General features: G+C 38.3%; 1 protein-coding gene across 1 annotated transcript; it reads right to left on the bottom strand.

Moving 5' to 3' along the window:
• Positions 1-2,784: 2,784 nt before the first annotated feature.
• Positions 2,785-12,988, bottom strand: Lmx1a (LIM homeobox transcription factor 1 alpha). Its single transcript, XM_017896875.1, has 5 exons — positions 12,868-12,988; positions 7,251-7,670; positions 4,500-4,805; positions 3,693-3,791; positions 2,785-3,044 (listed from the first exon to the last, which is right to left on the bottom strand). Exons 1-5 carry the CDS (start codon positions 12,986-12,988, stop codon positions 2,785-2,787), a joined length of 1,206 nt encoding a protein of 401 aa, XP_017752364.1.
• Positions 12,989-13,286: the final 298 nt, after the last annotated feature.

Below are 13,286 nucleotides of genomic sequence, written 5' to 3'. Positions count from 1 at the left end.
ATATATTGTTGATGTTTCTTGTTGAAAAATTTTAAGATAAAAGAAAATCGAAGATTGTACTTATGGATTTATGATTGTGGAAATATTGGTCTAATTAGGTTTGCGTCTACGGAGCGTTTATCGTTATTTGCCGACTGCGCCGATTTTAGTCCAGAAACGATCGTCAAGTTTTGTATATTTCTAAAGGGTTTCTTAAAAGATCTGCATTTTGCGCGTATGTTTTAAATCCGAATTTTTTTTTTCTGTTTTTGGTCATTATATTTCTGATATAATAAACTCTCTATTCTTACCCGGTCTGTCTGACTTATTTCGAGCCATTCTCCTGTGATCACGCGTCACGTATGTATATACCTCATACGTGATAAAATATTTTTTAACTGAAATAAGAAGCTATGTATAAATATTTTAACCAAAACAGAAAATTTAAATAAAATATTTAAATATCAATCCTCAGGAATTTTCTTGTAGATAATAGTAGTCTCAAGAAATTAGAAAATATTCTGTACCTCAAATAAAACAATATACAGAAACCTTCTAAAAATTTAATTAGAAAATAAGAAAAATAATTAAAGAAATATCAATATATTGATCTTTAACTATCTGTGGACATTTATCTCTTCGTTATTATATAACCTCAATTATTTCTAATACTATTCGTATTAAAAATCATGATTGAACTTGCATGGATTTAAACAGCCCGGCCTGTAAAGGTTAATTAAACATTTATTATCGAAACAGCGACTCGATTTGCTAATTTCTCTCAAACACATTTTTCACCTGGCCGATAATAGTTGACACTGTTTTATCGACACTCGATCGAGAGAATTATCGACTATCGGTATCGACGTTCAGCTCGTTATATAAAATATTGTAAAATGCTATGTACTTTTCTCATATATTTTCTTTCATCGTCTCCATTATTTCTACGGACTATAATTAACGACTCTATCGATTTATTAATTAGCGAGTAACTAACTTATAAACTTATAACCTAATATTCAATGTCGAAAAATCGAATTCTTCAGTACCATCACGGTTATGGTATAATCAATAGTAACGAAATAAAAGATGGCAGTAGGGTATAAAACAATGATCGTTAAAGTGACTTCTTTTTTATACAATGTATTGTAATTTTCACTAATTCGTACGGTTCCTAGTAAATGCTTCTTGTCGAACCTAATAGCTTGGCTATTATTTTTCCTGTAACTCAGACTGCAATGCTACGATTTGCGAGTCGACCCTTTCTGAACCGATTTTAATTCGAACATTTATTTCTCCATTTTTTTTTTTTTACTTAAATCGAAGAAAGAAGTTATCTTTTATGATACTCTCTCGTTAAAAAGACAGTGGTCGCTTATATTATAATAGTCTGAGACTTTCGTCGAAATTATGAGAAATTAATCGTACAATTTTGGACTTAGTTACAATATCGAATAAGTTTATCAAAATTCTATTACAACTATTACCCTTGCTGTAATATAAAAATAACACGATAATTTCCAATGCGTCTTCAAGTATTCGAAAATCTCGTGCATTACAAAACGAAGTTTAATCAATCGGTAATCCAACTTTGTTTCAGCTGTTCGGGAACTATAAAACTATAGTTCTACTAGAATATAAAACTAATTACTTTCCACTCTCTACGTAGTAAACAATTGTAGCTCTGTGTACGGAAAGAATTATTTTAATCATATATATGGCGTTTGAGAAGCTCTATAAGTGTTTTTATTTTAAAAAACAGCCTGATACGAAAATACATTGCATTTCAATTTTCCCTAGATTTCATAACGATCTTCTCGAACGTTCCAATACTTTCTGAATATTTAGTCCCTTTGAAATATCCGATCCGTGGATAATTTACCGTCTGACTCGCACGGTAGCTGAATTTCGTTTTCATTCAGAGAGGGTCAACGGAATTACTTTTGGCACATTGCAAAAACGCCGACACAGAAGAGCCTCGATCCGGAATCGACGAATCACGTTTGTTAACAACAATCTGTCAGGGCAGAAATAAAGTACGAACGTACGTCGATGTTTAAATAGATGGTTTTTATACGTGGAAACCGAGGGGTACATCATCGTTTAATATTAAATCGAACCGCGATACACCTTATGCTCCAATGTCCTCGCCACTCATTTTGGTACCACGGGAATCATCTTAATTAAATGGTAGCACTGAGAACGATAATCGTGCAGCGATGCTGATGACGGAAAGACTGTCGTACAGCATTTTGTTCCAACCAACGAACTCGTTTGCAACATGAGAATAAAAAATAAATCCCTCCTCGAATATGTCGAAACGATAAAAATTCAATGGTTCAGATATCACAAAAATCGAGCAATCGAATTAAAATCCACCCACGTCCTCGAAATCGATCAATTTTCCTCTCAACGTCTAGAAGAAAAATAAAACTTAAAGGATAGAAAATAAATAAAAAGAAAACGAAGTAACAAAAGGTACCTCCCAGTTCTCAACGTTTCATGCCCTTTTACAAATCCCTTTTCTAAGATATCAAGCTTCCAAGCTCATTTCCGTCTGAAAATAAAAATAGAAGAAATGAATAAAAGAAAAGGAGAAGGAAGTGAGATAAAAATGAGGAGAAAACGATGCTGTACGACGTTCTCCATTCTCACAGGAAGTGTTGCGATGACGACACATCGATTGGGCGCAGGGGCCAGCTACGCTGACAGGTCTGGGGAGAGCCAGTCGCGAGAGAAAGAGGAGAACACCGTATTTCCCTTCCCCTTTTCCATTTTCCGAGTTTTCTTCTCTTCTATCGCGGATTACGCGTGGTCACCACTGAAGTAACTACTCTGCATCATGAACAGTTTGTCGATGGGGTTGTGAATCGCCGCGTGCAAACTCTGGGACAACGAGGGCGCCTCGTGGGACGCTGGCCCGTGATGGGAGTGGTTGTCAGCCTGGTGACTACCCTCTTGGCCGCCGCCACCCTCGTTCTCGCCTATGTCGAAGCCAGCCTCCGTGCCATCCAACGATAGATCGCTGCTGCAGAAGCTCTCGCCTGAGTGGCCTGGATACGCGTCTGAAACGAACACGATCGTGTCGATCAGAAATCGTTTAAATAATCCCTAGACAATCGTGAAATTAGATTCCCGGTAAGTTTCCCTTCAGAATTTCCCAGAATTCTTTAAGTACTTTCGATATTTTCTCGGGGAGATCTTGACAGGACTTTGACAGCGTGCTTTGGTAATTTGGTAAGTTTTTCAAATTTTAGGTACTTCTCGGCAGATTTTTCTGGTGTTTCGTTTCAACGAAACCGTCTTGGGAATTTCTCGAATTTTCCGTAGAGGTTTGGGAAAGTTTTCAAATATTTCTTGAAAGTTTCGGGAAGTTTGTTAAGCCTCGAAGTTTTAGATCTTTTCAATCTTCCTTGATAATCTTAGGAAATTTTTTGGATATTCTTAGCCGAGGCTTAAGGGAATTTTGAAAATATTCTTCAGGAATTTAAAGGGGGAAGGAAAGTTTAATATAACTTCTAGGGATTTCTAGGACTATTTTCTCGCAATTTTCTCAGACACAGATGAAAGGAATGGCATGAAGGAAATTGGTTCGAAATTACTTCAAGAATTAAGCAATTGTACGGGGATTAAGGATCGGGATCCGATGATTTTCGACGATAACTACCTCTGCTACGTTGTCTAATGATTTTCTACGGCTAGAAGAGACTTACCGTCGGGCGAGTACGGGTTATTGGGGTTGAGCGGTTGGGTGGCTGAGGGGAAGTTAGAAGATTCACCGCCGCGCATGTTCATGGCGTTCAAGTAATGACCTGCGAACGAGATCAAACGATTGGCATTGTACCAACAGACATTTATTGAGGCCCCATTAACCAGTCTTCGCGAAACGTTCGACTAACCAGTTACAATAAAAATTGGGAATATCGAAGCAACAAAACTAGAGGAGCGGGACAGTGCTGGCAAAAGAAAAAGGATACGTGTGAACACTAAACGATACACAGGGTCAGCCTGTTCGATCACCTTAATTATCTTTCAGGCACACGAAGAATCATTTACAGAATAAAACAGTATAATATAAGTATATAAAACATGTACTACTAACATTTCATAAAAGGATTTCTAAATATCTAATTTTCAGGCATCAACAGCATGATTATTCATGTAAATAATGTATACTTCATTTATCTATTCGAATATTTGTTTTGTTCACTATTACCACAGTCAATATTGTCGAGTTCAAGTATAATTTTGATTCTTTAATCTCAATTTTTCCAATTAAATAAATGAACAAATTTCTGTAAACAAAATTTCTTCGTATCTCTAAAATCAATACAAGCGATCAAACGTCATCGAGATCATCGATCTACTCTGTATCGCGACACGTCTAACTCTACGATCTTTTCGTGGTGTCTGATTTATTCCAAGATCTCGATCGATTTTCCTTACACGATCGATTCGAGTCACTGCGAGTTGATTTTCGAGTGACAGGAACGACGCGGAATTAACAGTAAGGTTCTTACTGTGATCGCTATGAGGACTCTCCGTTCGACGTTCCTCCTTGGGCTCTTTGTCAGATCCAGGCTCGGTCTTCGCTTTCCTCTGCAGCTTCTTCATCTTCGCCCGCTGGTTCTGGAACCAGACCTGCACCACGCGCACGCTAAGGCCCGTGTCTTTCGCCAAGGCCTCTCGAACCTTCCGACAGGGTTTCGGCGACACCTCGAACGACGCTTTGAACTGGCGCCTCTGCGCCGACGTGAGGATCGTCCGTGGTCGCTTGGGGCCCCGACGACCGTCGCGGGGTCGACTATCGTCCAGTAGATCATCGTCTGGAAATTGATTTTCTCGATTAATTCGATCTCGCAGAATTCCCGAGTGGCGTAGTTTAATTTCGAACGTCCAGTGAAGCGAACGTATGCTAAGCAAGCTTAGTATGCTGTCTTTTTCTCAGGATCATTTGGATGAAGGTAGAATCTCGGAGAATTCTCGTTTGAAAGTATAGAATAGAAGCGAGATGATAGAACGTGCTTCGTTGCACTGGATTCAGGGATAATCGAGAAGAGGAAAGAAAATAGAGGTCGAATCAAGAGTGGAAGAATGTACGGGGAGTTAATTAGAATGGGGTATACGGAGGAACGAGGTAAATGGAGAATAGTTTAGGATTTATGGGAATGCTACGTATGAGAAGATGAAGGAAACAAGATGAGAGAAGAATTAGAGGAGGCACAGAATTTATTTTGCTCGATCTGGGATAAGAGAAATTTTAAGCAAGTCTCGCAAGTTTTCCATCAATTGACACTAGCTTCGATCTCCAAATCCGACTAGATGCCAGAAAACCTTTGAAAATGTACAATGATCCCGAGAAGCCGTGACTAACAAACTGCTCTTCCATCGATTTCACCTTTAAGTCGATCGAATCGTTCACGAACAAACGAAATCCCACGAATCTACGAAAGAATATCCAAGAATCATTAGAAAAAGTCCCGAATACTAATCTTCCCATCCTCGTCTACAGACTGGCGTTCCTTTTTACACGATTTATTTATCATTCTCTTCGCATTTCCTCTGTCCAATTCATGGAAGAATCGTTTCTAATTACGCTTGGTTTAAGTGTAGTTACCTTGAAAAGAGAGACAGCCTTGATTCGAAATTCCTGCAGGTTTTTACTTTGGATGTCTTTAGATTGTAGTAGTACAACCTGCGAACAATGCAACAAGGTATGTACAATACGTTCTCGCACGTTTTCGTCGATTATTTCATCGTTTGTCAATTTTTTCTTTTTTTAATTTCTATTCTTACTTTTCCCTTCACAATTATTCCGTTTGTTTTCCTCAATTTTTAAAATTTTGTTCCGCTTTTATAATAGATCCGTTTGTCTATTTGCTTATCGCTGGAAGGCAATTCGCGAGAGAAATCGTGTGGGAGGGGCGAAAAAATTGATACGAACGAAACTTTGTAAAACCATCATTTCGATCATGGGTTTGACAATTTTTCGTTTGATTGAAAGCAACGTCAGTCGTTATACATTGTCCTGAACAGACCGCCAATCTCGGTTCCATTGGAATCGATAATAAACAGAAATCGTGATAGTCGAGCAGTTTGCCGTCGAATGTTACGGTTTCACGGAGATAACTATATCGTTTTACACCTGTAAATTCACGTATCGTTGCGTTATCGAATCGGTGGATTCTGAATTTGTTTTGTCTGGTAATATTTAGAGAATGGTCACCAGGTATAGCTTTCACACGGAAAATGGGGATACGCAGAGAATGGCATGCACAAGGGGTGATAAAGTATATGACAATAGATATAATTGGCGAATTGAACAGTTTAACAGCTTCTGATCTGAAAGCACGGTGAGAAATTTTTGGAAAATTAGCGAGGCAAGTCCAGCATGGATAAAGAGAATAGAAATGCTAAGAGTGGAAGTAGAAGACACCTGGGAATTAAATTTTATCACTCATTATCGAGAAACGAGATTATCCTAAAATATAACAGAGCATAAGAATAAAGCAAGAATAATCTCCATCGACTGGAATAAATTATGTAAAAGACAATAGATTTCCTACAAATTCTAACCCCTGTAATAAGAGAAACAGAAAGAATGGATTTAAAAGAAAAAATGAGGAAGTACTAAAGAAGTCGAAGATATTAATTGTACCTATCCTAATCCACTCCAAAAGATCAAGATAAAGAGAAAATCGAAGACATCACTGGTATACACCAATCTTACTCTCCCACAAGAAATACCAAACAAATAGAAGTTACCTACACCCCTTTGAACTTATAAGAAGAGCTCAGCAAGCTCTGAAGTAGTCCAAGTCAGCGCCTACGCCGCCCCTAACTTACTGCAGCAAGAATAGCAAACAATAAAGTACAGAAACCAATGAAGAATCCAGACATCATCTATACCGATCAAAATATAAAACCAAAGATCTGAAACCCCCTAAAAAAATATAAAACACCATTCACTCAATCTTAACGCACCCCCCAATATCAGGATAGACATATACAGGGTGGTTCGCTCGTTAATGGATTCAAAGACAGAAAACTTCGACTTACGAAACTTTACAGTACACACATACACACACATACACTGCATTGATGCACGACCCCTACGTTCAGCTACACTGCATCCAAGTTCATCAGCGAACCACCCTGCAGGAAACGAGAAATCACGAGAGAAGGAAGAAAAGCAGATCTCGTAGCAACGCAGAGAAACCAAAGACCCAAACGAGACATCGAGAAACATGGAAGGAGTAATGGTCACCAACCTTGAGGACTGTTCAGGTACAACTCGTGCTCGTAGTCCCTTCGGCAGATCGGTTGTCCCTGACGCAGGAAGTACTGGGTGCCAGGCGGCAACGGCTGCCCGCACATGCAACACGCGAAACACTCCACGTGGAACACCAGGCCCGGCGTCCTTAACACGAAATCCGAGCAGCTGATCTTCTCCATGCACCGTGCACACTTGACTCCGAAGATCCGCTCGTAGTCGGTTCTACAGTAGAGCTTCAGCTCCCTGATGAAGCACGAATGGATGAGCGGCGTCGCGCACGCTGCACACGACAGGCATTCCTCGTGGTAGTTCCTTCCGGCCACCTGCATCACGTACTTGTCGAGGATGGTGCGACCACAGCCAGCGCAGATCGTCTCCAGGAGACCCGACTCCGTCTTCACCGAGATCGACGGCTCTGAAATCAGCCATCGCCATTTTCTTCAACGCGTTCGCCGCCATTTCCGATCCTTCGACCGGTTCACGTGTTTCCGCCATATTTAATATACAGAAAGTATACAAAGTAGTAGTATAATTTCTATTTCTCAGCGTTTCTTGAAACCAGTGCAATATTTTGGTAGGTACATGTACTGCGCGTTCGAGGAAAGGAGGCATCGCGTGCTTGCATCCTCACGGCTAACTACGTAGACACTTTCATGATCATAGATCAATGATCTTTGTCATCGTTTTCAGTCAATAGTGGTCACTGGCTGTGATGAAGGAAGAGCTTATTCTCCTGAATATGAATCTGTCAATAAAATTCCACTATCACTCACTTTTCGAAAAATGTGAATTTCTCTAAAGACGTATAATTTTTGTCTAAAATGAAATATTACATAAAAAGCAATAACGTTAGAGGGCTCTATCATATCTTATAGGTTAGGCGAGAGTATTCCAAGTTTATCAATGTCCACAATTATAATTATTCGTACTCCGGAATAATTATAATTGGTCATCGAAGATTAAAAATAAGCTTCCAAGCGTACTTCCTACGCATGTAAAATGTATAAATTATTACATTGATTGTTAATAACAAATTGTTTGCAACGAAAATTTATAATAAAAGTGAAAAAATTAATAAATTATTGGCTATTACTTCAAGTTATAACATATTTACATTGAAATGTACATATAATTTACAAAAAGATTATAATTGTTACACTTATCGTTAATAACAAATTAATATTGTTCATAACGAATTGTTAGCAACGTAAATTTATAATAAAAGTGAAAAAGTTAATAAATTATTGGTTATTACTTGAATTTATTATGAATTTATGTTAAAATTTACTATTAATTTACAAAAAGTTTATAAATCATTATACTTATTGTTAATAACAAATTAATATTGACATTAACAAATTGTTCGCAACGTATATTTATAGTAAAAGTGAAAAAATTAATAAATTATTGCTTACGAGAGCGAAAAATTAATAATTAATAAAATCAGCAAAGTTCAAAAATTTTCGATCGGGGTGGGGAACTTGCCCGATCGGAGGCTATATAAAGGGCGACGCTCCGCTGCTCGAGTCATTTGTCGGTTCGACTTCGGAAGTGAAACATCTAAATTTTTTCGAGTGCGCGAGGGGTGGGGGTCCGAAGTGAGGTTGGGGCTAGCCACCCCACCCTCACCCCACCCCATTAAGCCATTTACTAATTTATTTTTTGTTTCCAGGTATTAATAATTCTTTTTGTTTTCTGGTGTTAATTATTTAATTTTTTTCAGGTTTTAATAATTGTTTCTTTTTTCAGATTTTTTTTTTGGTTTCTATTCATTTTTATTTGACATTCGAATATTTCGTATTATATTCGAATGATTCGTCGTTGGCTTGCTCATATCTTATCATGGGGTTGTTCGTTCTATTTGTTTCCGTCTTTCTGGTTTATTTTCATTTCGTTTTTATTTTCATTCGTGTTACTGATCCGTTTCATTTCAGGTTTATATTAACAATAATATATTCTGTTTTAGCTTTTAGATTTTCCAGTTTTTCAAGATTTTGAAGGTTTCATACAGAACACGTCGTTGGACGTGGCGGGATGCGTGCGTTTAGACTTAAGTAGTTATAAGTGGTCATAAGATAGATTCATAGACTAAGTCTTATGTGAGCGCTATCCGTTCAAAGGTAAGCCACCTAACTTGGAGCGAATATATATATTTTCCCTTATCCCTCTCGCTTACCAAATAGAACATAATTGTTCTCGCGGTAGTCGCAATCGTTCTTAAGTACCGACTAGCCTGCGTGACGTACTCTCGTGTACTCGATAACTCCATGTTTCGTAAGACATCCAAACGATTCGTTCCGACACTCACCCTCGCCACTGCCACCCTTGTCACGCATTAGTCGTCCTGGGCACCAGCGCGTGCACGACCGGGGTATGGGTCCTGTAGCCGTGACACTGCATATGGGCCTGCGGTCAGACCCCATGGGATGATTAAGTTCTCCCCCATGTGGCAGGGGCCTGCGTGACCGGCTACAGGACCTCGCTAGGGACCCTCGGCTTGATTTTGGGCGTTTCGCTGGTTCGTCGATCGCTCTCGTTCGCGAGTAAGTCATGGCAGGGTCTGTGGTGGCTGGGTGGGCTAGGTTCGGTCGGAAGGGTGCCGAGACATGAAGTTGTCTTGTACACGAGAGTACGTCTCGTAGGCTAGTCGGTCTTTCGAATAATCGCGAACTCGTTCGGGCGCGTCGCGATTTTTAACTTGCTCGCGTTTTTCATTTTTGATTCCCCAATTTTATGGGAACTTAGAAATATTAGAGTCTATTAAAATGAAATATATTAGTGTTGCGATAGTGAACTTTTAGTATACCGAACCGAAGTCTCTTTGATAAGACACGAAAATTTATAAAGTGTCAGTAGATTCACTTTAACTTTTCTCGCTCCAAGTTAGATTAGGGTATCTTTGATACGGGTAGCACCAGTAGGTTGCGCCACTAGGGCGCATGTCTGGGTCACAATGCGTAGCCACCTCCACGTGGTGAGACCTGGTAATTGTTATCCTTTTCCAAAGATTTTTCTTTGGAAAACGATGCCAAGCTAAGAGCTACGCACAAAATTTAAAATATTCGCGATATATTGAAAATTTTCAATGTCCCTTGCAAACTTTGTGAATTTTTCAAAATTTCATAACAAGATTGTATTTTTTTTTCTCGTAGACTGTTCTATGTTAGTTTTATTACACTTGGTACTGGGATTACACGTAACTACGGCACTGTCGAGGTTAGAGAGACGAGCAATGGCCGCGTGGCGGTAAAATCCGTACACACGTCAAGAACGAATATTTTCTCCATCTAATCGAATTGAAAACTATTTCGACAATTATCGCCCATGGTGTCTTCCTCAGAAAAGCTCACAGAATACACTACTGTATTGCAAATTCGTATCGGATATAAAACTTTTTGAGAAGATGCAAGAATAGTGCGCGCAAAGCAAGCTCGACGGCTTATTTTTAAACCTTCATAACCAATTATAGTTATTCAAAAGTACAAATAATTATATTTATGGACATTGATAAATTCGGAATACTCTCACCTAATTTTCAAGACAGGAATGAATCTTCTAACATTCTCACTTTTTACGTAATACTTCATTTTAGCCAAAAATCGTGCGTTTTTCGATAAACTCACAATTTCCGAAAGCTGAGAGTGATTGAGCAATTTCTATTATGGGTTCGTGTCGAGGAAAATGAACTCTACTAGAATTTCCCTTGGATATTACAACTTAAAATTCGCATTGAACAGTGTAAGTGTCGTGATAAATATGTCTAAATATAGTGTACGATTATATCTTTATTTTGGGAATAATTAGTATTAATTTCATTACCAGTAATAAGTAATACATTCGTTGTGAATGAAACAGAGTTTATACTACGTTAGTGATAGAAATTTAAATGCAGCTGATCCAATTCGAGCTGCTATGAAGTGTATTTACATGATAAAATTATTCTTGTTACTGATAAAATAATTTATCTGACATTTTAATTCTTATAGTCTAGTTTAGAATTTATGGGATTCTCTATTATCTTCTTTAAAGGTCTATTAATACCTATTCCTCAAGTCTCTATAAGCCTATATGACTTAAAAAATTGTTCACATACTCGAATTCTTTTCAAACAGTGAAAGTGTACCTAGTGAAAGCATAAAGCTAGCTTTAAAATGTAATTTCCTACACAATTAATTATACAATAGTAAACAAATACCGTATGAAAGGAGTTCCAGGTGTATATTTTCAAATTTATTCATCGCCATGCAATCTTACGCTATCACTACGTTATTATTCTAATCACAAACGATCCATATTTACATAAAATATTTGTCTTTCGATCTAGAATTAAGTATGCATACATCTTCTTCTCTCTGATAAAGAAATTAGACTGCAATTGACGATGATCAGATTCGAAACTTGTATTTGCAAGCTAAATTTACATCCACGCTTCTTAATCAAATATATCGTGCAGGTTGAATGCAGAATTTTTCTCACGGAACGTTCCATCGCGAAGGAAATAAATACGCGCGGAGTTATGCCGAATGATATGGCTGTCGGGCTGAGAAATGTGATAGCGTTCTAGAACAGAGCAATATTGCGAGTCGCATGAAATTTGTTCCATCGCTTATCGATTGTCGATAGTGATAAAGTTACAACGGAACAGAACGCGGTACAATAACTTTCTGTTTACCTGAACTACGACAAAATTTCCTGCATTTTTGCTCCGACACACACGAAACATCCAAATACACGATACTTTTTCTTGCACAAGTAAAATCCATTGTTACAGTATCACGAGACTGTGATCCACGTTAATGGCGATTTTATAATAATCATCAAAATCATTCTAATCATACTCTAACCAAATTAGAGACTACCTATCACTTCTCCTATTATTTAATATCTCGATCATTTCATTAATCCATATCATAAAATCCATATTACTACCAAAACAAAAAATTGGTAATTATAATGCGATATTTTATATTGGAATATTTTTCAAAGGCTATTAAAAATTTTCAAAGTTCAAATACAATTAAATTACCTGTGTAATACGAACATGAACTTAACCCAGACTATCATGATCATCTACGATGCACTATGACAGGTAATTTAATTTTGAAAATGAAGTTGATCCTCTGTGGATCGAATTATACTCCACGTTCCATCCACCTGGTTCATATTTAAAATCATACTTCAAATTTCATTCGAATTTTGGTTCTATTTTCATAGTCTCCTGACAAACAACGTATCTATACTGATCTATACTTGTGCAACTGAATTGCTACACAGAAGTGCATGTTTTATACGTAGAAATCAAGAGGAATTAAAGCAAACAATGTCCAGTGTAGATCGACATAGATCGATCTATAAATATATCTTCTTCTATCACTCTTAATAACGATTAATCGACACTTTTAATGCTAGAACTACAGAAGATGTCGAAATAACGTATTCTCGCAGTTTCTAGAAACATGTTGCTGACTATGTAGACACGCCAGCTATTTCTATTTATCTTTATCGTGTCATTACGTTTATTATCATTCGTGTATAATACATTTAGTGACCAAGACTTCGGTAGTTCTAGTGACAAAATGAAAGCCAAAAAAGACAATCTCAGTTCATCTTGCCTGCATTGTTATTGTCGTTCGCGGGTCGAAAGGGAATCGGCGGCGCGGCGGACCCCATCCGCTGGCCTGACTCACCCTGCCGGTTCAGGCTACCTGGTAGCGGAGGGTAGAATTCCAACATGGTTCCTCGTGCCCTCGAGCTCCCAATTTCTCAGCCTCCCCACCACTTTTTCACTGTCCGCACTTGGCAAGAACCTTTTCCCGAACCTCTTTCTCCCCGACGGTCCCTCTCTGACCCCAAACAAAAATCACTCCCGACGATGAGATCCTCTTCCCGAACAGTCACTCGATGAACCAACGAGAATCTACCTCGCTACTTCGACCCAACGTCCGTCGAAGTCTATCCGTCTCGAGTCACAGAATCCAAGTTCACAGTGTCACGTCAAGCGTCCTCGTGATCGAGTCACCCCGATTGTCCG

The sequence above is a fragment of the Eufriesea mexicana genome, unplaced genomic scaffold, assembly GCF_001483705.2.
Source record: "Eufriesea mexicana isolate 0111107269 unplaced genomic scaffold, ASM148370v2 scaffold395, whole genome shotgun sequence".
In the NCBI taxonomy this organism is placed as follows: domain Eukaryota; kingdom Metazoa; phylum Arthropoda; class Insecta; order Hymenoptera; family Apidae; genus Eufriesea; species Eufriesea mexicana.
Note: the sequence above shows the minus strand (reverse complement) of the source record. Positions and strands in the feature narration are given on the sequence as shown.

Coding starts and splice junctions, on each gene's coding strand:
- Lmx1a (XM_017896875.1), bottom strand. CDS start 12,988: ATGTTGGAATTCTACCCTCCGCTACCAGGTAGCCTGAACCGGCAGGGT. Junction 4,806..7,250: donor GTACCTGAACAGTCCTCAAG/GTTGGTGACCAT, acceptor ATCAATTTCCAG/ACGATGATCTACTGGACGAT. Junction 3,045..3,692: donor TAACCCGTACTCGCCCGACG/GTAAGTCTCTTC, acceptor TGTTCGTTTCAG/ACGCGTATCCAGGCCACTCA.